The following is a 21115-nucleotide window of genomic DNA, read 5'->3' on the forward strand; positions in this document are numbered from 1 at the left end:
CGGCAGCGGCTCGTCATCTGCGCGGCGTTCTGGTCGAAGCCGCACGTCATCGCGCTCGACGAGCCGACCAACTACCTCGACAACGACTCGGTCGCCGCGCTCACCAAGGCGCTCAAGGACTTCAAGGGCGCCGTCGTCACCGTCTCGGAGAACGAGGCGTTCGTCAACGAGATCTCGAACGAAAAGTGGGTCGTCGAAGAGGCTGCGGTCACGCTCGTGCAGCTGCGCGACGCGAAGGCACGCTGAAGTGCGCTGTGGACGCTCTCTCTCCTGCGGGCTGGCGGCTGCCACGCCGCTCACCTGCTCCACCTGCCCAGCCCCCCCGCCCCGCCCCCGGCTCCCGTGTCTCAGAGCCAGCAGCAGCGACACACTTCTCCGGGAGAGTACACCGCTCGATATTGTGTAAAGCGGGGAGGGAAATCTCGTAACCTCCTTATCTGATCTTGGGGCCGATCGCTGGTAGCGTGGTTTTACCTCACCCCCGCATGGTCTCACACGGTGATCGGTGTGCCGGGCGGGCGGGGCAGTCGCGAGAGCAGTGTGTCGAGCTCAGGTCAGGTCAGGTAAATTTCTCCACACACACAAAGTGGTGGGGCAAGGGGGGGCGACCCTCGCATCTCCACACGGGTTGTTGCACGAGTATATGGGACAAAAGCGTCGAAAATGTCCCAAAAAAGCGTGTCTCGAGTTTGTGGCAGCTCCGGAGCCAGCGCGGGCTGCCAGGACGCACCGCTCGCGCGTTCGGCGCACTCCCTGGCACCCAGGGAGTGCGCCTAACCGACCAGACCGAATAGGCTCGATGCCGCGCTCGCTGTGGAGCTGCCACAAACTCGCCGCCGAGCGTGCCACCGACGGCGTCCCGGCGGAGGTGATGGAGTGTGAGACCTGAGGCTGCGGAGGTGACGCCTGAGGTACCGGTCCGTGCACAGCGACTCAGCCGGCGACCGCCACGGGCTCAGACGAGACTTGTCGACTCGTTCCAGCTCAGCTTCACCGTGGTCCTCGGGCGTCTGTCGACGTCAGGACCACCCATACAGCTCGCGGGTTTGAGGTCGCAAGAGCCAAGATGGTGGCGTTTGGACATCCCAACCATCACACAAGACAGCCTGTAGGTGATGGCGGGACGGCGCAGTGTTTGTGGCACTCGGCAGTAGGCACCCGCGGCACGGCCCCGCTGTCGGCTCTCGCGGGCTGCGGAACCGGCCCCAGAAGGGGACGGTCCGGGCGAGTGTGGCAGCTCCTGCGCTAGTATGGGCACCCTCTATTATAGCACTACTGATCCTGGTCATTAGAGCTGCCAGGGATAGCGTCAGGAGCTGGTAGGAGTCAAAGCCCCTCATATTTGAGACATCGTGTCCCATATACTCGTGCAACAACCCACACCCGGACACGGGCAGGAGCCCCACGGCATTCAAAGTGTCGAGCTCACACAAGCCGCAGCAGCACAAGTGACTGCTCAAGCACAAGTGACTGAGGGCCGATGGAGAATTCTTAACGATGTCTGCTGTGAGAGAGAGTTGTTTCCAATCCGCTCAATCTCTCAGTTCTCCCCTCATCTTAGTTAGCTGCAACCTGCAAGCCCACCGCCCCGCACGCCTCCGCGCCTAAAATTGTTCGCGCCACGACAGCGTTTTCTTTGTTTGCTCACTCCGCCTGAGAATTCAATTCGCTGCCACGAGGGGGGCCGGGAGGCAGTAAGCCGTTGTCGCCCGGCGCTGCTTGCAGCACCATGGCGATGGCGCTAAGAGCCCCCCCCCCCCCCCCCCTCCAAGAGGCGCCCGATACACTCACCCCAAGAATACAGCTCCATTCGCGTTACACCAATCCTCGCTACCCAACGCGGCCAAAGGATATCCACGTTGAGAACCTCGAGAACAGCTCCATTCACACAAGCCCAGGGACAAAGGAGGGCGCCAGCAACAGCCCTTGGTGTGAAATGATTATTCGAGGGAACGCCAAAAACCTCGCGCTATCCGGCAACCTAGACTCTCGACGCGGCTATCCGGCAACCTAGAGAGCTGCTCAGCGCAGTGACGCGCATGGAGAGGGAGGTGCTCTAGAGGCCCGTACGAAGAGCGGGCTCGTCTTGCCGGCTCGAGCCGAATGCACTGAGTTAGAGGGTAGACAGCGTCCTAATCTAAAATCTGAGGATTCAGGATTGAGGCATCGCTTCAGTGAGGCCAAAGTGAGTTTATGGATGTGTGAGAACGGTACGAGACACGAGGAAGCACGCGGACCGACTCGTCGGCGACTCTGCTGCACGGCGTTTCAGAATTTTCTCAGAGTGAGCGAGACGTGGAAGAGTGCCACCGTCGGGTAGGACGGGTCGGCCCGGAGTATCAGAGTAGCCGTCGTGGTCGCGGCGAGCAGCGACGGCCACTCCGGCGCCGCGTCGGCAACATGGGAGCATGTCCACCGCCACTTCGCGGTCGCAGCGCTGTTTGTCGCCCGAAACGCCGCATGTACCTCTGGCGGGCCAAAGATCGACTCGCATGTCGATTTCGACGCGACGGGCGCATGGAGGCATCACGTCTTCATGCGCCCGTCAAGTCGGAGCTTGTCTGCGGCGACCACAGCGCTCGCAGGAGGTACACGCGAGCTTTTCAGAGTCAAGCTTTTGCGCGAAATCCCAGACTGGTGGATTTTGGGGCGCTGTCTACCCTCTACTAGTTGAGTCCTGAGTAATGTATCGGACAATCTGATTCTCTGTTGCCAACCCTGAAGTGTGTTTTGGGACTTGGGCGGGGGCCAATTTACTATCTTCCATGTTGCTCAAAGACGGCGGATACACGGGCTCGAAGTGTCGAGAGGCATCTCCACAACGCTGCCCTGGCAAGTGCGCAACCACCCCCCCCCCCCCCCCCTAGAGGGTATCACAAACCATTAGCCAAATACAACCCCCGCTAGAGCTCGATCTGCGGAAGTAGCCTCTCCGGTCGAGGCAAAAGCAATACTCGAGTACGGAACGCTCTACTCACGTGCGCACAGGGACATCGGCGCCACCTACATCCCGGCGCGGCGCGCGCACGCTCGGGCGCGCGAGGTATCGCCAAACACGTCCTACGGCTGCACCACAGGCTGCTGGCGCAGCTCGGCGGGGCGCCGCCGCACGAGGCGCGCCACCGCTATGCGGCGGCGGAGGAGCTCCCACCGCCGCTGGAGCGGCCCCGCGTCGCACGGCACCGCTCCCATGCTGCTCAGCGCGAGGCGCAAGCTCACCGTGCGGTGCTCCGGAGCCGGGAAGAGCGGCACCGCCACCGTGTCGAAAAGCTTGTACGGCTGCTGCAGCAGCACCTGCGGCGTCTGCTGGAAAAAGTTGCGGAACGGAACGCCGCCGAAGCTAGGGTCCTGCTCGTGGACCATTGTGATGGCGATGCGTCGGTCCATCGCCGCTTGCACGAGGCGCGCGACGGCGCCGCCGGCGTCCAGGAAGGTCTTATCGTTCAGGTAGAGCAGGCACACTACGTGCCCGGAGAGCGGGGCCGCGTTGACTCCCTCGAGCGCCTCCTCCGCATCGCGGATCGTTACCGTCTCGGCGCTGGCGGTAGAGCTGGCGGCAGAGCCGCGCCCCTCCCTCGCCGCCGTATTGAGCTCCCTTGCAATGCCGACGGCGCCCTCGTTGTCGCGGCACACGAGGATGGTGACGGGGCCGCTGAAGGCAACGGGGCCCGCCTGGCCGGGCACCATCACGCCGTCGGCGAGCTCGGCCGGGCGGCTCGCGTAGTAAGGAGAGTGGAGCAGCATGCGAAGCGCGACCGCCTTGAGCGACTCGAGCTGAAAGGCGTTCACCCGCACCCACACGATCGGCGGCGTCGCCTCAAACACGCGCGCGAGCATCTCGCTAGGCCCGCTGTATGAGGGGTAGGCCGGCGGGGCGGTCTCGACGCAGTGCTCGCGGCACTCTGCCTTCAGCGCCTCGATCGAGGCGCCGCCCTTGTCGACGTCAGCCTCCTGGATCGGGATGAAGGGCCGGTTCGAGCCTAGCGCCGCGTACAGCTCGCGGCGACAGTTGAAGCTCTTGAAGTATCCCGCGCTGAGGAAGACGAGAAAGGTCGTCGCGTCTCTGACCGACTCCTCGAGCCTGCCCACGTCCTCGAGATTGTCGACGTCGAGCCAGATCCGGACGCCGGGGAGAAGAAGCTGGAGCTGCCGCACGACGGTGTGCGTCTGGTCCTGGCCGGTCCCCCAGCAGTGCGAGATGAAGCCGTGGAAGTGGCACTCGGGGGACAGCTCGAGGACTGGGGGGCGGCCGGAGGAGGAGAGGCGGATGGTGGGCGCGCGGACGGCGCTGACAGTCTTGAAGACGACGACGAGCAGCGACACGGCCAGCATTGCGGCGGTGAGCGCGATCACAAACTCACTCGCTCCGCGCGCGCTGTCGAAGCCGACGAGGGTCTTGCACATGTCCTCGTAGGCGGCGCTCTCGCACAGCTGAATCACCATGCCGGAGGTGAAGCAGCAGGAGAGAAACAGATTGGCGGTGCACGCGAGGTAGAGGTCGTCGTCACGCTTGAAGGGCCGGGCGAGGGCGAGGGCGGCGAGGTAGAGGGCCGAGACGACAGAGGCGACGAAGAGGCGGAGCAGCTTGCTCGAGCCGTCGTCTGTCTGGATGAAGAGCACCAGTGAAGCAAGGAAGAGCTTGCGGCCCAGATCGACGACCTCCCAGAAGAGGAAGCGCGGGTCGTAGTCGCGCCAGAGGAAGCGGCTGGCTCGGGCCGTTGCCCTGACTCGCTGCGCCCGCACCTCGGAGCGGATCGAAAGCAGGAGCGCCAGGAAGGCTAGCGGCACGAGCACCGGCCACAGGACGAAGAAGGCCCAGAAGTACGTGTCGAGGCCGCTGAACTCGTCGTCGCCGGCGCTGCAGAGCACGTCGAGGTCGGCGACGAGGTAGGAGCGCCTGTCCCCGGTGAAGTCGTCGACATTAAACGACTCGCACTGCCGCGCCTTGAAGATGGAGCGGGAGACCGAGGGCAGCACGAGGTAGGCAACGAGGATGGCCCAGTAGAGGAGGCGACGCAGCGTAGCGCGCACAAGGTCGCGCCGGAGGGCGTCGGCGCGACCAGACAAGAGCCACTCCGCGAGGGCGCAGCAGGCGAGGGCGGCGCCTCCGAGCATGATAGACAGGATCGGCCACAAGCCTGCGAGCAGGAGCCGGTCTCCCATCGAGCCGATGCAGGCATCCGGATAGGTGAGGCCGAGCAAGTCCAGGCTGATCGCGTCCATGAAGTCGGTCCAGCGCGTGAAGTCCTCGTGGAGGCGGACGCCGTAGACGGGGCCGAGCGTCGCGGCGATCTGGTAGAAGCTGACCAGGATCTTGAACTTGGGCTGGAAGCCGACCTAAGGCAAATGATGCGAATGGTGTCTCGCCACGCGCAGTGTGTGAGGCAGCGACGGGCTACTTCCATTCTATGATCGGCAGAAAGTCCACGGCAGGAAGAGGCAGAGTGGCTGCAGGGTGACTGAGGGGGCTGCACGCCGACCTGCGACTCGCAGATGTCAAGACGTGCTCTGAGGCGGCCCCACGCCTCGGCGCGGGCGAGGGTGCGGTACAAGACGAGCCCTGTCCCTGCGAGAGCGACGACGACTCCCGCCAGGATGCCGAACCGCCCTGTCGTCGGGCAGTCGGTGCAGCCTCGCTCCGCGCGGCTGAAGTACTGCTCGTCGCTCACGCACCACTCGCAGAGCGGGCCGGTGTGACCGAGATCGCAGCCAGGGCCGGCGCTGCCAGACGCCGCGACGAGGCGGCGGGAGGTCTCCGTTGCGCCGCTCGAGCCGCTGCAGTGGTCGGAGGCGTCGCACTCGTGGACCTTGGTGGTGAGGGGCGAGGCGCGCCAGTGGTTGCGCCGGACGCCGAGGGTCTCGAGAGTGGTATTGGTCGCGCAGTTGGCGTTCAGCGGGCACGCTTTGCAGTGCTCGGTCGGGAAGCGAAAGATGTCATCCGGAAGGGCGCTCGCGTCCCGCAGGTAGAAGCCCTCCTTGCAGATGGAGCAGGTGACGTCGCCGCTGTCGGAGCCGGTAGGGTAAGGGCAGGGGGTGCACTGCGACAGGCCCTCGCTCGCAGCGTAGGTGCCCGCCTCGCACTCCTCGCACTCGATGGTGGAGGCTGCGAAGCGTCCGATCGGACACAGCTCACACGCGGACATATTAGCCGAGGGGGCGATGCTGCCTGGAGCGCAAGGCGCTGGCTGCGCGGCGCCGCCGGCGCAGAAGCTGCCAGGCGCGCAACCGACGCAATCGTCGAGGCGCTCCAGCGTGGAGGACGCCTTCCCGTTGTAGAAGCCCGCGGGACAGGTCGCCGGCAGCTGAGCGCTGCTTCCCTTGGGACAGAACGTACCCAGCGCGCACTCGAGGCAGCCCGCGGCTCCGGAGTCCGGCTGGTACGTCCCTTCATCGCAGACGGTGCACTGGCCCTGAGCAGGCGTGGCTGCGGTTCCCGGAGAGCACACGGCAGGCGCGGCGCCGCCTCCCGCGCACGACGAGCCGGCGGGGCAGGCGAGGCACTCGGGGTCGCCGTCGGCGTCCGTCGCGTTGGCGTACGTGCCAGGCGAGCACTGCGCGTCCAGCTCGCGCGATGACCCCTGCGGGCAAAACTTGCCGGGAGCGCAGCGGACGCAGGCGGCCTGGCCGGTCTCGTTCTGGTAGTAGCCCTGGGCGCACAGCTCGCACGCCTCGTTGCGCGTGCCGGCGGCGAAGCTGCCCTCGCGACACGGCGTCTGCTCTGTGGAGCCGGTGGTGGCGAAGTGGCCCGGCGAGGCGTCGGTACACTCGCTCGCGCCGGTCGCGCCCTGGTAGGAGCCCTCGACGCACAGCTCACAGACCTCGTTGCGCGTGCCGCTTGCGAAGCTGCCCTTGTCGCACGCCGTCTGCTTCGTGGCGCCCCGGGCGGCGATGAAGCCCGGATCGGCGGGCGTGCACTCCAAGGCGGCCGACAGGTCCGTCCTGTCCGAGTAGGAACCGCCCTCGCACGGCAGCGGCCTCGACGCGCCCGGCTCGCAGTAGCTGCCCTGCTCGCAGTCGAGGCAGGACGGCGCACCCGTGTCGTTCTGGTAGGTCCCGCCAGCGCACAGCTCGCACTCGGAGAGGCCGGCCGTGGCAGCGAAGCTGCCCTTGGCGCACGCCGTCTGCTGCGTCGAGCCCGTGGTGGCGAAGTGGCCCGGCGAGGCGTCGGTGCACTGCGAGGCGGCGGTAAGGTCCGTCTTGTCCGAGTAGGTACCCGCATCGCACGGCAGCGGCGCCGACGCGCCCTTGGCGCAGTAGCTTCCCTTCTCGCATTCGCGGCAGGACGTCGCGCCCGTATCGTTCTGATAACTGCCGGCAGGGCAGTCCGTGCACTCACTCAGCCCGGGCTCGCCGCCAAAAGTCCCAGCACGGCAGCTCGCGCACGTCTCGCTGCTGTCTGCGCCGGCGGTCGGGCTAGAGGTTCCGGGGGGGCACTGCTGACAGGCGTCGGGTGAGCTGCTGCCCGTCTTCTCGTTGTAGCTCCCCGCAAGGCAGGGCGTGAAGCCGCCGCCACAGTCGTCTGTGACTTCGCAGTACCCACCCGCGGCACACAAATCGCACGACGTCTGCCCGCGCTCCGTCTGAAACTCGCCAGCAGGGCACTTCACACACGCAGCCTGGCCGGTGAGGTTCTGATACTCCCCTGCGGCACAGTCGAGGGGCTGGATGGTGCCTGCCTTCGGGCAGAAGCTTCCCGCGGGGCAGTCGGTGCAGCTGGTGGCGTTGAGCTGATCGGCGAACGTGCCGGGAGGACACTCGTCGCAGGGACGGTCCGTGCCGGCTGTGGACTGGCTCGTCCCCGGAGAGCAAGGGAGGCACGACTCGGCACTGGCTGCGCCAATCACGGGCATGTAGAAACCAGGCGCACACGGGAGCGGTTCCGCTGTGCCCTTGGGACAAAAGTGGCCTCGCTTACACGCACCATCGCAGGAGGAGTTGGTGAGGCCGCTCGTGTTCCCGTAGTAGCCAGCGGGGCAAAGGTTGCACTCGGGGACGCTGAAGTCGCCCTTAAAGGCGCCCTCGGTCGGCATCCAGCTGCCCAAGCGGCAGTCCCAGTCTATCGGCTTGTCGGTCTGTATCGTCTTGTCGTCGCCAGCGGTGTTGCCGGTGAAGGAGGCGTCGCTGATCGAGGAGGGCGTGTTTGAAAGGTACAGCACCGAGCCTGACTTCCCCGCTCTGTTGTCGATGAAAGCGATACCCGCGATGGAAAGGGAGATGCTGTCCAGCGCGAAGACGACGCCGCCGTCCTGCGGTTGTGAGGAGAGAGCGGAGTGAAGCAGCCGCGATCCTCGCCATCTCTCGCCCAGCTGCCGTGCGGCGCTGCTGGGAGGCGGCTAGCTCTACGCGGCGCACCTCGCCAGCCGAGCAGCCCGATACATTCGAGCCGGTGATCGAGACCGCACCGCTGCTCCTCGCGTAGACGACGCCGCCGGACTGCGGTTGCGAGGAGAGAGCGGGGTGAGGCAAGCCGCGGCCCTCTCCATCTCCCGCCCCGCTGCCGTGCGCCGCTGCAGGGGCGCGGCTAGCTCTACGCGGCGCACGTTGTCAGCACTGCAGTCCCTCACATCCGAGTCGATGATCGAGACCGCACCGCTGCCAATCGCGTAGACGCCGCCGCCCCACTGCGGTTGCGAGGAGAGAGCGGGGTGAGGCAGCCGTGGCGCTCTCCACTGTCGCCCCGCTGCCGTGCGGCGCTGCAGGGGTGCGGCTAGCTCTTCGCGGCGCACCCAGCCAGCCGAGCAGCCCGACACGTTCGAGCCGATTATCGAGACCGCACCGCTGTTCCACGCGGAGACGACGCCGCCACGCTGCGGTTGCGAGGAGGGAGCGGGGTGAGGCTGCCGTGGCCCTCTGATCTCTCGCCCCGCTGCCGTGCGGCGCTGCTGGAGGGAGGCTAGCTCTACGCGGCGCACATAAGCCGAGCAATCTCTGACCGTCGACTCGATGATCTCGACTTCGCCTGCGCCGTAAGCGTACACAACGCCGCCTTCGCCTGCACTCCTCCCGTTGACGAGGGTCAGCCCCCGCAGGGTGAGGCTGCAGCCGCCCGTGAGGTAAAAGAGCCTGGTCTGTTCCTGGCCGTCGAGCGTCGCGCCCTCGCCGCTGCTCGCGACGGCCACGTTGATGTCGGAGCCGCAGCTGATCTGGCTGAACAGCTTGAAGTCTGCACTGGGCGGCAGGTAGATTGAGACGTCGGCTTGCGAATCAGCAGCCTCCATGATCAGGGAGCGGAGCTCGGCCTCGCTCACCGCGGCGACAAAGCCGGTGGGGAGCGGCGGTAGAGGCGGGGGTGGGAGCGGAGGCGGCAGCGGCGGTGGCGGCGGGGTCAGCGGCGGCGCAGAGGGCGGAGAGGGCGGCGGTGGCCGAGATGGAAGCGGCGGTGGCAGCGACGGCGGCTGCGGAGAGGACGGTGGCTCTGACGGCCTGCAGGTGGAGACAGGGCACATTGTCGTGAGGATGTAGGCACCGCTGCTCGAAGAATATCCGTCGACGATAATGTAGTAGCACGTGCCGGCCGAGAGCGACACGTCCAGTACGGTTTGCGCACCGCAATCGCCACAGTCGTCGCAGTTGCTTACTTCTGACCCAGAGAGAGTGAAGACTCTCAGCCACGTGTCAAAGTTCGAGCCACACGAGTTGAAAGTGTGGATGCCCGAGGCGCAGGCGCAAAAGGTATAGACGGCGTCCGGGGATTCGTTACCGATCTGGTCGCTGTAGGACGAGGTGTCATCCCCCGTGGTAAAGCCACAAGAGAGGGGTTCCACATCAGTCACTGACAGCCAGGGCGGCGGCGGTGACAGAGGCGGCGGCGGAGAGGACGGAGAGGGCGACGGAGCACATGCCAGCGGGAGCATCGCGAGGAGAATCAGCCACGCGCCGCGCCTCGACCCCGTCCGGCACCGCACGAGGTGCTTGGAGGTGCTCCTCCGCACCGAGAGCAGCACGCCGCACCAGCACGCTCCGAGCAGCAAGAACAAGGCAGCCCAAAGCTGACCGCGCAGCCGTGCGCGGCCAGGCACAGAAGAGGAGGGTCCGCTCGAGAAGGGAAAGTGGAACGGGAAGGGCAGCTCGATGGAGCGCTCGTCGGCCGGCGGGCCCGTGGGAGACTTGTCGGTCTTGGAGCGCTCGTCGGTGAGCGCGTGGCGAGGCTCCACGTGCCGCGCAGGGGCGGCGCAGCGTGGCTGCCAGTCGGCGCACACACTTGAGACCGAGAAGATGTCTGACTCGACCGCGTTCGAGTCGGAACTCTGAGCGGCACGGACCTCTGCAGGCCACGCCGGCCCCTCAAGCGTGGCCGCGAGAAGAGGTTCGATGGCCCGGCAACGCTGGAGGAAGAGGTCCTTGGTTGGGACTCGAGAAGCGTCCGTCGATCCGTCGTTCGCCCGCCACTCGCCACCGGCGTGCATGCTAGCGACGGGCGCGCCGAGGCCAGTCTCGACCAGCTTCCGCACCTCCAGCATCCCAGGCTTCCCAGCGTCGGCGGGCCGCAACTCGGGCGACGTGTCGTTCACGGGCAAGACGGTGTCGCGTCCCCGAGCGATGACCCCCGTCCTGTTGCTGTAGACGGGACCGACGAGGTCGATCTCAGGCTCGCCCTTGCGCTCCATGCTGTTGCGCGAGGCCGGGACGGTCTCCAAGTCGGCCTCGGCCTACTCGCAAACAGGCAATCGTTCAGTCAGCGGGTTACAAAGCTCGCACACACAAAGAGCCAGAGGGGCGCTCACCGGCTGCTTCTCGTAAATTTCCTTGACGGACGCCAGCGGCTCGCCAATTAGGTGCAACGGCTCGCCCACCTCGCCGATCTCGTCCATCAGTGCTTCCCACACGTCGCGTCCGCCCTGAACGGCGCGCGGGCTGTTAGTCACGAGCTTGCGCGGCGCGGATACTAGCACGCGCGAGCGAGCACGCACCGGGTGGTTGGCGGGCGCGCTTTCCGACGATGCGATGGCTACAAACGAGCTGGCGTCGTTGCCGCCAACCTCGCAGAAGCCGTTGGGCGATGCCGGCGTGAACGGCTTCGCGACGGTCGCGAGAGGCGATGTCGGCCACGGGGATTCGTACCGCTGCGAGGAGAGAAGCGCGGAGGTGGCAGAGTACGAAAAGTGCGCAAACCCGGCTCCGAGGCAGAACAGTGCAAGGATGCCAAAGAGGCGGAGCAACTTGTAGGACTTTGGCCACGAGAACCGGCCGGCGGCAGAGCCCTCGGGCGTGATGATCGTGGTCGTCTCGACGTCGACCGTCGCGCCCTGAACAAGAGGGCGCGAGACTGGCCGTGTGAGAGCGGCGAGCGGGGGAGGAGGCCGCATACGCAGGCGACGAGCACCGAGTCTGTTGTCGACGGCGTGGAGCCGACGGTCACCTTGCCGGTGCCACCGAGGATGCCCTCGTTGCCGTCCGTTCCGAGCAGGGCCCTGAACCTGTTCTTGCCGCCGACCGGGATGCTCTTGGTGCGGACGATCCGGGCGGACGCGCCCTTGCGCCCGTTCTTGCGGCGCGGGTCCGACGGGGTGGTCCAGTCGGCGATGCCCTGGGCGCGCGCAAGGGTGCGTCAATAGTTGAGCTCTGCGCGTGCAGCACCGCGGCGTGCGAGGCGCTCACCGCCGGGACGGGCTCCTCCGCTGGAAACTCCTTGGCCGCCGAGGCGGCCCAGTCGGCGTCGCCCTACGCAGTGAAAGCAGGGCGGGTGGGGGAGCTGGTCGGCAGACGCACGGCGCAGAATGCAAGGCGCTCACCGCCGGGGCGGGCTCCTCCGCTGCGCCGGTGACCGGCTTGAGAGCCGGCGCTTTTTTGGTGACCGGCTTGAAAGCCGGCGCGTCTTCGGTGACCGGCTTGAGAGCCGGCGCTTTTTTGGTGACGACGTTGGGGGACGTCGGCGGGTCGGTCGGGCGCGCGTTCTCTGACATGATGTTGATCGAGTCGACTCCGTACCTGCGAGGGGTGGATGGCGAGTGGTAGTGGGCTGAGTTCCTCTTTGAGAGGGGGTATCGAGAGGGGGGGCTCAAGGGCGCCGCACCTACTCGCAGCGTACGTAGCTTGAGGCCCAACTGCAAGAAGCCGCGGCGGCTCCCCTCGTCCCACCTTGTTTGGTGGATCTGCGAGCGCGCAGGTGACGGCGGGCGAGCGTCAGCATCGCAAATGGGAGGAGTATGGCGCGGACTCGCTTCGGGCGTCGAGGGGGCGCAGTAGGCAGGGAGGCGATTCGCGGCTGCGCGCTGGGCCGTCGCTCTGCACGCGATCCGGGTGTGAACCACATAGGTCGGTTGAGCCTTGGAGCGAGCCGCGCGCGGGGCGGGGCGTTCGCAGCACGGCGGGCACGGCACGAGCGCGCTGCAGCGCATGGGATGTGGGGCGAAGCGGCCGGGCACGCTCGCGCAAAGGCCAACACGCGCCGCATCGCGGGGGGCGCCTGGAGAGGGAGTCGAACCTGAGTACGGTCTAAACTGACGTGCAACAACCCAGGCGCCGTGGCAATCGTTCAGAGAGAGAGAGAGGCAATCGTTCACAGAAAAACACCCTACAGCGTGAAGTATTTTTGCTTGGCCGTACGTCATGATGAAATTCTGCAAAAACCTGGCCGGCCCCTGCCCTGCCCCTAGAGAGAGAGAATTCTTGATACGAAACCACGACGACACACACCAGTCGACTCGCATCGGTTGCCTCCATGAACGGCGGAGCTATTCTCTCTCTCTCTCTCTCTCTCTCTCTCTCTCTCTCTCCCCTGCCCCTACCTAGCTACCTACCTACCTACCTTCCTTATGGGAAACTAAAAAAATCACTGCATGGGAGAGATTTTTATTAACCAAAACAAACAAGAAATCACGACTCTCACAGTGATGGGTGAAGGTGGGGTATACTATACCAACAAAGTGATGGCTGGCGGCGGCGGCGGCGGCGGCAGCGCGCGCGCGGCGCGCGCGACGGAGGGGCGGAGCAGCGACCGCTGGCGCGGTCGCTGCTCCGACTGTGCCAGGGACGAGCGCTCTGCGCCGCTGCACAGAGCGCGCGTCCGGCAAGGGGCAAGCGTGGCGGCGCGGGACGCGCGGCGGCGGCGGCGAGCAGCCGAGCGCTCCGTGCGCGGTGAGGCGGCCGGGTGAGGGCGCGGCGGGTGACGGGGCAAGGGAGCAGCCCACACCCGGCCGTCGCTTTTTGAGCGATGCCTGCGGCACGCCTGCGCAGGGGCCGCAGGGCGGTCAGTTGTGGGGCGAGGCGGTGCCGGCCGCTGGCCGGGTGCAAGGCGCCGGCCTCGGCGCCGCCTCGGCGCGCAGCACGGGCCCGGCGAGCCTCTGAGCGGGAGCCGAAGGTTTGCTGCGGTGGGAGGTAGGTAGGTAGGTGGTGGTGGGGTGGCTTGACTTTGCAGAGGCCGTCCCTAGCTGTGAACAGCAAAACGGGACAGTATTGACACAGTGTTCAGAGGGCAACGCGCACGCCCGCGCACGCCGCGCACGCGCGCGCACGTGCGCGACTTTGTCACGTGCGTGCTGCGCTTCGCGATCACGCGCGAGACGGAGTATAGGGGAGGGAACCCCCCCGGGGGGGGGGGGGGGGGAGGCAGTGCAACGCGCGGCGGGGTGTCTCCGTCGCTGTATTTGGTGGTGAAAAGAAAAATGGCTGCCGCACCGCACAACAACTGAAATCCGGTTCGGGGCAAGAAATGGCACCATTCTCATCGGCATTACACTGACGACGCCTGGCTCGATGCCAATCCACTCACTCTCGTCAGCTCACTCTCTCTTTGCCGGTCGCCGCGCCGCCCTGTCCCTGGGGCCGGCGCTCGCGCTGCTGACGGCCCGGCCGGCGGCGGCTTCCGATGCAACAGGCAGCGGTGCAGTCGCAGTCGTGGCAGGCGACAGGAAAGGAGAAGGAGCGCGCCGTGTACCGCGCGATCGAAGAAGACATCGACTCCAAGCGCCGCTTCCGTGAGGAGGCCGGAGACCTGGGCTATGTCGGCGGAGAGTACACGAAGCGCTCCGCAGCGTCGAGAGCGTCGTACGACCGGCAGGCTGAGGAGTCGCGGCCACAGGGGTCCTACACGCGGCCTGAAGAGCTCGTCACGGCCGGCACGGCCCGTGCGGTGAGCCGCCGCGTCAACTCGCTCTGAGAGCTCATGCAGCTCTGAGAGCTCATGCAGGCGTGTGAGCTGTGCAGGCGGTGTGAGAGTGTCCGCTCGTTCGCTTGGTGCTGTGTCGCGCAGGCGGGTTTGTTTGGCTTGGGAACAGAGCTCGGAGACAGTGCACTGAGCGCACACACACTGCGCGTCACCGGCGAGAGGATTTGCTCCCACCATAACTACGTGCGCTCCAAGTGCTCCCAACAAGAGCTCAGCTTCGACTTAACTTCGACCTCGCCCCGCCATGGACAGGTTGCCGGCGTCCAGCAGTCTCAGCGCGTGGGCCCGGAACCACGCAAACGTCCTCACATACGCATCGGTTCGGTTCGGGTGGCCCCTGGTGGGCTCCCAGCCGGAGTCCGGGTACAGCCCAGACACGACCTGAAAAAGCACCCTGTGCTCCGCGCTGTAGTTGTGCGTCTTTTGGTTCATGAAGTGCCCGTCTGCGTTGGCGCCACCGCCAAAGCCGTAGAGCCGGATCGAGTTGCACAGCGGCGCCATTGCCCAAAAGCTTTCAAACCCGGCCGATGGAAGGTGCGATCCAATTGCAGGGAACCTTGAAGAGAAGATTTCTTGTTGGATGTTGGTTTTCAAAGATCTCTCTCTCTCACACCTGTTTGTGCACACCTCGCGCGCAGAGTTCTTTTTCGATGGCAGAGTTCTTTTCGGCGCCGCGGTTCTGATGCTCGCCTCCGGAGAGGGGGAGTTGTAGGTATGTTGTTGGGAGGGGGGGCCTCCGCCAGGCGCCGCCATACCAACGGCAAAGACCGAATCCTCAGCATTTGCCCAGCTCACCTCGCTACCTCGCTCCCGCCGCCTCGCCCCGCTGGCGCCGCGCCGTGATGCGACGGTCGTCTCGTCGGCAAGACAAGCGTCAGCACGCGCGTGATAAGGCGAGCGCCAGAGCCACGGCGGCCGAGCTGCGCGAGCGCCGAGAGGCTCAGGCGCAGGAGCAGAGGCTTCACGCCGAGGTCAAGAAGTTCGGCCCCCGCCCGACGCCAGCCATGGAGGGCAGGCCGCCGGAAGGCGTCGCTTTTGGCGAGTGGGATCGCCGCGAGAGCGTGCTCGCCGGAGTGCATGCCGAGATGCAGCGGCGTGGCCTGGGCTCTCTGCTGAGGGCCCAGTCCGAAACGGGCGCCAAGTTCATCCAGTTCGACCGCTGCCTCAAGGCCCGCCCCTTCGGTGTCCACCTGCCCTCCGATGCCGTTGCGTCTGTCCAGTCCTACCAGTCCTTCGACACGCTGTTCGATGCTTGCGTTGCTGTGCGCGAGCAGATGGGAGCCGAGGAAGAGCTTCGAGAGGCAGCTGTGGACCAGCGAGGCGATGACCTTTCGGACGGGCAGGCGGCGGAGGCGGCCGACAAGGAGCACGTTGACCTCTCGCGTTTCAAGAGACTGGTTGTCGCAGGCGGCGGAGGCGGCCGCTTCTACGTGAACGGCAGCGCCCTTGTTGATGCCGTGTGCGGATCTCGTCACAGCCGTGACAATGTACTCAGCCTCCTCAGCGACGCCGACCGCTGGCTGCTCCTCCCTCCTGGCGGCTTCTCTTCGCTCGGCCACGCCGCCCTGGCCGTGGCGCGGAGCGACATGGGGAAGCAGATGGTCGCGCGGCAAGAGGAGCGTGCGCGGCTCGCGGCTGCGCCAGCGGTGCAGTTGAAAACGACGAAGCTCCCGATTGGCATCTTCCAGTTCCTGCTGCTGCCGTCCCTGCTCTCCTCGATGCTCTTCATCTTCAGCCGCGCGGCAGAGTGGACCCACAACTCTTTCATTGAGCTGCCGCAGCGCGCCATCGCCTCCGCGTCGGGCAGCGTGCTCCACTGCTTGCCGCTGCTCGCCAGCCAGACGGCGCGCACCCGCCCTTTCCGCCCCTCCCGCCCGCCCCTCCACCCACCCACCCCCCCCGACACACACACACCCCACGCCTCACCTGCTTCCAACAGGTGCGCATCCCTGGCTGGCATTGCCCGGCGCCCCTCTCATTTGTGAAGGCCGGGTTGATCACGCTGCTCCGCAACCTCCTCTGGCTGCTAAAGTACACGGGCATCTGCCTCTCCTTCATCGTCCCCGGCATCACCACCTACCAGCTCGGCCTCCTCGTCGACCACCCTTCGATGGTCAAGATGGGATACGTGCTGTGCTTGCACTTCCTGCCCGCGATCATATGCGTCATCTGTTGTGCGTCCCTCCCCCCCCCGCCCTCTTGCCTCCACAGCCCCATGCACACCCCTCCACCCCAACTCGCCCTCCCCTCCCTGTCCGGCAGGCGACGACCGAGGCATGGCCGCCTTTGGCCTCCGCCTCCTCTCCTTCCTCGCGGGCAAGAGCGTCGGCTCGCTCGGGTGGGCGGCGTGGCAGGTGTCAGCCGAGATTCCGTTTCGATTCCACCGAGATTCCACCGAGATTCCACCGAGATTCCACCGAGATTCCGCCAACATTCCAGCCGAGATTCTTCTCCTCCTCTCTTCCCCACGAGGCCACCCCTCTTCTCCCCACTCCGTACCTGCAGGTGCGGCTCAGCGAGTACGCGCACGAGGTCTTTTGGCTGCACGCGCAGCACGCCACCCTCGGCCCGGCCTGGGTCGGCGCGCTCGCGGCCGCGCCGTACCTCACGTACATCTCCTTCCAGAGCACTTGGGCAGCCATCGAGTACACCTTCGTGACCGACAGCAGCGGCGTGACGCGCATCCGCCGCGTCCCCTTCATCAAGATCGTCCACGTCGCCGACGCTCGTTACCAGCAAGAGGCCTACGTGTCCGAGTACGACGCCAACCTCCGCATCGCCTCCGCACTTCGCCGCGTGTCCGAGACAGGCCTGTCCGATGAGCTGTCTTCACCGACCGTGCCGCCCTCACCCACGCGCCGCTCTCGATTTAGGCGTCTTCCGCTTCTTCTACGCCGGCAAGGTGCCGGGCGCCACGATCAACACACGCAACATGGCGAAGGCGCTTGGCACCTTCTCCACTGGCGCGCCTGGCATCATGCGCTCGGGCCTGGGCGCGCTGACTACGGAGCTGCGCGCGGGGGGCTCGCTGGGTGTGCCATGGCGGCCGCACGGCGTCGACCACCCGGCGGCCCCAAACTCGCCAGTCCGGGGCGAGTGGAGGGTGTGCTTCCCGCTGCGGCAGGTCGGCAAGCGTGCGGAGCTCGCGCTCCGGCCCTTCGTCCCTGCGTGGGGGGGGGCGCGGCTGCGCTCCCTGTCCGTCGAGAAGGTGCTCTTCCGCTGGGCACCCGCGCCTGCCGCGCAGCAGGCAGCCGCCGACGCGGGGGCCGAGGCTGCAGCGGCCGCCGACGCCGCCTCGATCAACCTGCACGTGGCGGCAGCGGCGGCGGCAGACTCGAGCGAGGGGGCAGCCGCCCTCGAAGCCGCTGAGGCCGCACACGCAGCCGCCGTGGAGGAGGCGGCGGAGGCGGCGGAGGTGGCCGAGGTGACCCTCGCGGCGGCGGGCGCGGCCGAGGCGCGAGATGGAGCTGGCCGGCCTCTGCCCACTCTCTCCTCACCCTTTCCTCACGGCTCTCCCTAGGTGCTGCTCACCGAGCGCGAGGCGCTGCTCAAGGTGGTCGAGTCGGAGGCCTTTCGCACTGCTTGGCAGCGCTGGGGCGGCGTGGCTGTCGTCCACGACATGGCGCGGCGCATCCTCTCTCTCGGCCCCGCGGAGCTCACCGCCCTCGCGGAGTACCTCTGCAACAACCGCGGCGTCAAGGCTGGCCCACGAGACGCGGCTGCGCAGCAATTCTGCACTCTCACCCCTTTCGCAGCGTCCATAGGTCACGGGCCCGTTTGTCGTGGAGTCGCCCCCGCTCGTCCGCATGTTGTGGCAGGAGCACCCGGAGGTGGCGGCGCTGCGCGAGGCGGGCGTGCTGCCCGGGCCGGACGTGCTCCCGCTGCTGCACGTTGCGGTGCAGTACGGCCAGCAGCCGACCGCCGCCGACGTCAGCGCCATCAACGTCTACCTCGCGGAGGCGCGCTCCTCGGTTCGGCTCGACCTCTCGCAGCTCGCCGCCGAGCAGAAGCGGCTTCTGCACGGCGGCAGCGACGCCTTCGCACAGATGCTGCGCGACAGCGGCTACGACCTGGAGCCGCTGCGCGCGGTTGACGCCGTCACGCACGTCTCAAGCTGACAGCGACTCGTTGTGAGGGGAGGCTCTGCGTGTAGGCGGCCGCTGACTTCAAGAGGAGGTGGGTCGAGCGGCTCCAGTCGGTGGCCGCCGCGGCGGCCAACCTCGCTCCTGCAGCACGCGCCGAGCCGGCGCCGAGCCTTGCACTCGCCACAGCCTCGTTCTCGCATCAAGTTCACAGGCTCCTGCTCTGTAGGTGCCCGAGGACATGGACGTCAACGAGTGAGGCGCTCGTGCGCCGCGCTCGTCTCCTCGCTGCCGGGCGACTCCCCCGCTCGGTGCCCTCCTAGCACGGGTGCCCTCCACGGCACCCGTGCTGCATGTTGCCTCGGTGCCTCGCCCGGCACGGGGCACGCACCCTCTCTGTCAGTGCCATCGACACGCACGCCACTGCCCGGCGTGATTGTCGATGGGCACTGCCGCTCGGGATCTCTTGCATGTGCCACACGCGCGCGCACACGACGCGCCCGCCTCGCTTGTGCCGAGGCGGCTGGCAGCGCCGCCACCGGCGGCATTCCGCACGCCGCGAACATGTACCCACCGTTGGCGCTGTTTCGCGCCGTGGGAGAGGCGTACCCAAGTCACTGTCATACGTTGCATGTGCCACACTGGTGTGTGCGCGCTACCCGAACCCAGACCCGCACAGTTTGGGTCCTCTTGCTCTCTGACTCCGCGCACCGGGCCACCGGTGTCCGGAGATGTCGTCTCACCTCTGTGTTCCTGAGTGCTGAGAGAGATGTGGAGTTTGCATGTCGCAAGCTATTGAAAATGAGGTATTGTGTAACTGCAGACCATCTCTTGTATCACAGAGCTCGCGCACGGTGCACACATGCACTCGAGGCATATATGCCTCGACTGCACTCTCGAGTGTCAAGATTCATGCAACACCCCATGATGATAGGAGCGTGTGCGTGCGCAATCTCGCGCATCATCGTACAACTGAACTATAGCTGAGCAGGGATGCCATTGGACTAGGGAAGGCGGGCCGGGAGATGCCCGCTCAGATCTAGGGCGCGACGCCACACGGGCATCACCAGGCAAAGGAGAGGAAGCGAGGGAAGCGAGCGAACCAGCCGAACCTCGCCGCGCGCTCGTGCAGCAGCGCGGCCACGTCCGGATTGCGGTTATGCAGCTCGGCGATACGCCCCGGTGTGGGGCCGGTATGGGCTGGAGCCTGCTCGAGCAAGCAAGCGCGAGGTGAGGGCACGGCCGACGGCAGCGACGCGGCAGGGAAGGAGCCCGCACCGCTTGCGCCATGTGCAGCGCCTCGGGGTACGCCTCCAGTACCGCGCGGACGACCGGAAGAAACACGTTGTAGGCGGCCTTGTGCAGCGGCGTCTCGTCAGCCTGGGCGCGGGAGTGATAGAAACCGCTCGGGTGTGTGTGTGGCTGCGGCAACCAAAGTCGGCTGCTTGAGAGGCCGAAGCGGGGCGGAGCGGTTTTGGGGAACGCGCCCGGTTGGCTTCGCGGACACCGTCTGGATAGGCTTCGATGAGGGCGAGTATGACGTCGGGCGACGAGGTGCAGCGCGCGGCCTCGTGTAGAGGGAGCTCCCCGAGGATCTAAGAGGGCAGAGGGTGCGAGGGTGAGCGCCAGACCGAATCCCTCCGCTGAATCCCGCCGCGGACGCACCGCGGTCCGCGAGCGAGCAGCCTCGGGGTGTACCTCAATGAGCCGGCGAATTACCGCCTCGGAGTCGGTGTAGGCGGCGGCGGCGTGGAGGGGAAGCCTCGCGGCCTGAGCATGGCAAGCGGCGTCAAGGAAGGTGGAGAGGACTCAGCGGGCGGGAAGGGGAAGGCGCCACCGGATTCGTCTCTCGCGCGCGCTCGGGCGTGATGAGCTCGAGCAGGCGCTCGTCGGGAAGGCGGTAGGTGCTGCTCTGCAGCAGCGAGGGCCCCGCCCCTCGGCCGCGCGAGGCGGCCACGTGCGGCACGCTGGTGGACCACGGCCAGGCGACCGGCTCGCGGCAGATGGGGCACTTGAGATCCAGGTCCTCCAGTGGCACAGAGGCGTCCCCTTGCTCCACCGCGTCGCGGAGAGCACAATCTTGGCAGATCTCGTGGAAGCAGGGCCAGCGGAAGGCAAACTCAACGGTCGGCACGCCGGCGGCAATCTCGTCGTCCGTCGCCGGCCGCACCGCCTCCACATAGCAGATAGAGCACAGAGGCTTGGCCAGAAAGCCTGCGCGCTCCTGCACTCTCGTCGGCACACCCTCGCAGATCTCCAGCACCTCGACGAGCGCGTCGAGCGCATCCAATTCCAAGCGCTCGCGGCTCGGATAGGGCGCCGCGTCCCAACGGCGCAGAGGGTCTGCACTCTCGGCGTGCGGGCGAGCGGCCAGCGCGCCTAGGGAGCTCGCGCGATCACGGAGCACACCCCACCACTCCGAACCGACCGGACGCGCGGGGAGAGGGGGAAGTAGTGTATCCTCGCTGCCGCCTCCGTTGTCGCGTGCCGATTCGAGCGCTGACTCGAGCGCTGACTCGAGCGCCGTCTCTACTGCGGCGGAGTTGTCCTCAAGGATGCGCCAGCAGATTTCAGCGTCGGGTCCGCCGAGCACGAGCCCTACGCGCCGTGCGAGGCTTCCGGCAAAGTCTCGGCTGTGCGTGGCGTCAAGGAATGTCAGGGACGCAAGCGCCGCTGGGAGCTGCGGCAGATGAGGTGGCGATCTCGCAGACCGAGGCACGGGCGAGTCGTGGGCCGCCGCGCTAGGGTCGGGCGGGAGCTTCATGGGCCGGGCCCAACGAGGAGCCCGCCCTCACTCAACACCGTGCACGCTCAAACCTCGAGGTTCTTTGCTTCTTCTTTTTTTTTCTTTTTGAGAGCGCCTTCGTTGTTAATAGTACAAACCCAATGGTCCTCTGCGAGCGGTCCTTCGTTGCAGTCGCACACA

At 66.6% G+C, this 21115-nt stretch overlaps 4 protein-coding genes across 4 annotated transcripts in view; 2 read left to right on the plus strand and 2 right to left on the minus strand.

Annotated features, from left to right (window-relative positions):
- The window catches only part of EMIHUDRAFT_117742 (hypothetical protein), a gene marked incomplete at both ends in the record, with an annotated part of 14141 nt that extends 13895 nt beyond the window's left edge, over nucleotides 1-246 (plus strand). The window contains one exon of the mRNA XM_005772519.1: nucleotides 40-246. Within this exon, the coding sequence (XP_005772576.1) occupies nucleotides 40-246 (207 nt within the window). The remainder of the gene's footprint in view (nucleotides 1-39) is intronic.
- Nucleotides 247-3060: 2814 nt separating this feature from the next.
- Nucleotides 3061-12338, minus strand: EMIHUDRAFT_117743 (hypothetical protein; the record flags this gene model as incomplete). Its single annotated transcript, XM_005772520.1, has 12 exons — nucleotides 3061-5337; nucleotides 7995-8246; nucleotides 8353-8433; nucleotides 8541-8621; nucleotides 8727-8778; nucleotides 9445-9704; nucleotides 9933-10649; nucleotides 10725-11246; nucleotides 11360-11527; nucleotides 11599-11661; nucleotides 11733-11928; nucleotides 12079-12338. 12 exons carry the CDS (start codon nucleotides 12336-12338, stop codon nucleotides 3061-3063), a joined length of 4929 nt encoding a protein of 1642 aa, XP_005772577.1.
- A 1329-nt stretch (nucleotides 12339-13667) lies between these two features.
- Nucleotides 13668-18225, plus strand: EMIHUDRAFT_470009 (hypothetical protein; the record flags this gene model as incomplete). Its single annotated transcript, XM_005772521.1, has 8 exons — nucleotides 13668-14071; nucleotides 15001-15915; nucleotides 16047-16281; nucleotides 16370-16461; nucleotides 16613-16835; nucleotides 16981-17531; nucleotides 17628-17801; nucleotides 17872-18225. The coding sequence occupies exons 1-8, from the start codon at nucleotides 13808-13810 to the stop codon at nucleotides 18223-18225; spliced, it is 2808 nt and encodes a 935-aa protein (XP_005772578.1). The 5' UTR covers nucleotides 13668-13807.
- Nucleotides 18226-18963: 738 nt separating this feature from the next.
- EMIHUDRAFT_444764 (hypothetical protein) lies at nucleotides 18964-20105 on the minus strand (the record flags this gene model as incomplete). Its single annotated transcript, XM_005772522.1, has 4 exons — nucleotides 18964-19396; nucleotides 19468-19784; nucleotides 19855-19959; nucleotides 20027-20105. Coding segments are annotated over 4 exons (805 nt in total), but the record flags the coding sequence as incomplete, so codon positions are not given.
- Nucleotides 20106-21115: the final 1010 nt, after the last annotated feature.

This window comes from Emiliania huxleyi (assembly GCF_000372725.1).
Source record: "Emiliania huxleyi CCMP1516 unplaced genomic scaffold EMIHUscaffold_358, whole genome shotgun sequence".
In the NCBI taxonomy this organism is placed as follows: domain Eukaryota; phylum Haptophyta; order Isochrysidales; family Noelaerhabdaceae; genus Emiliania; species Emiliania huxleyi.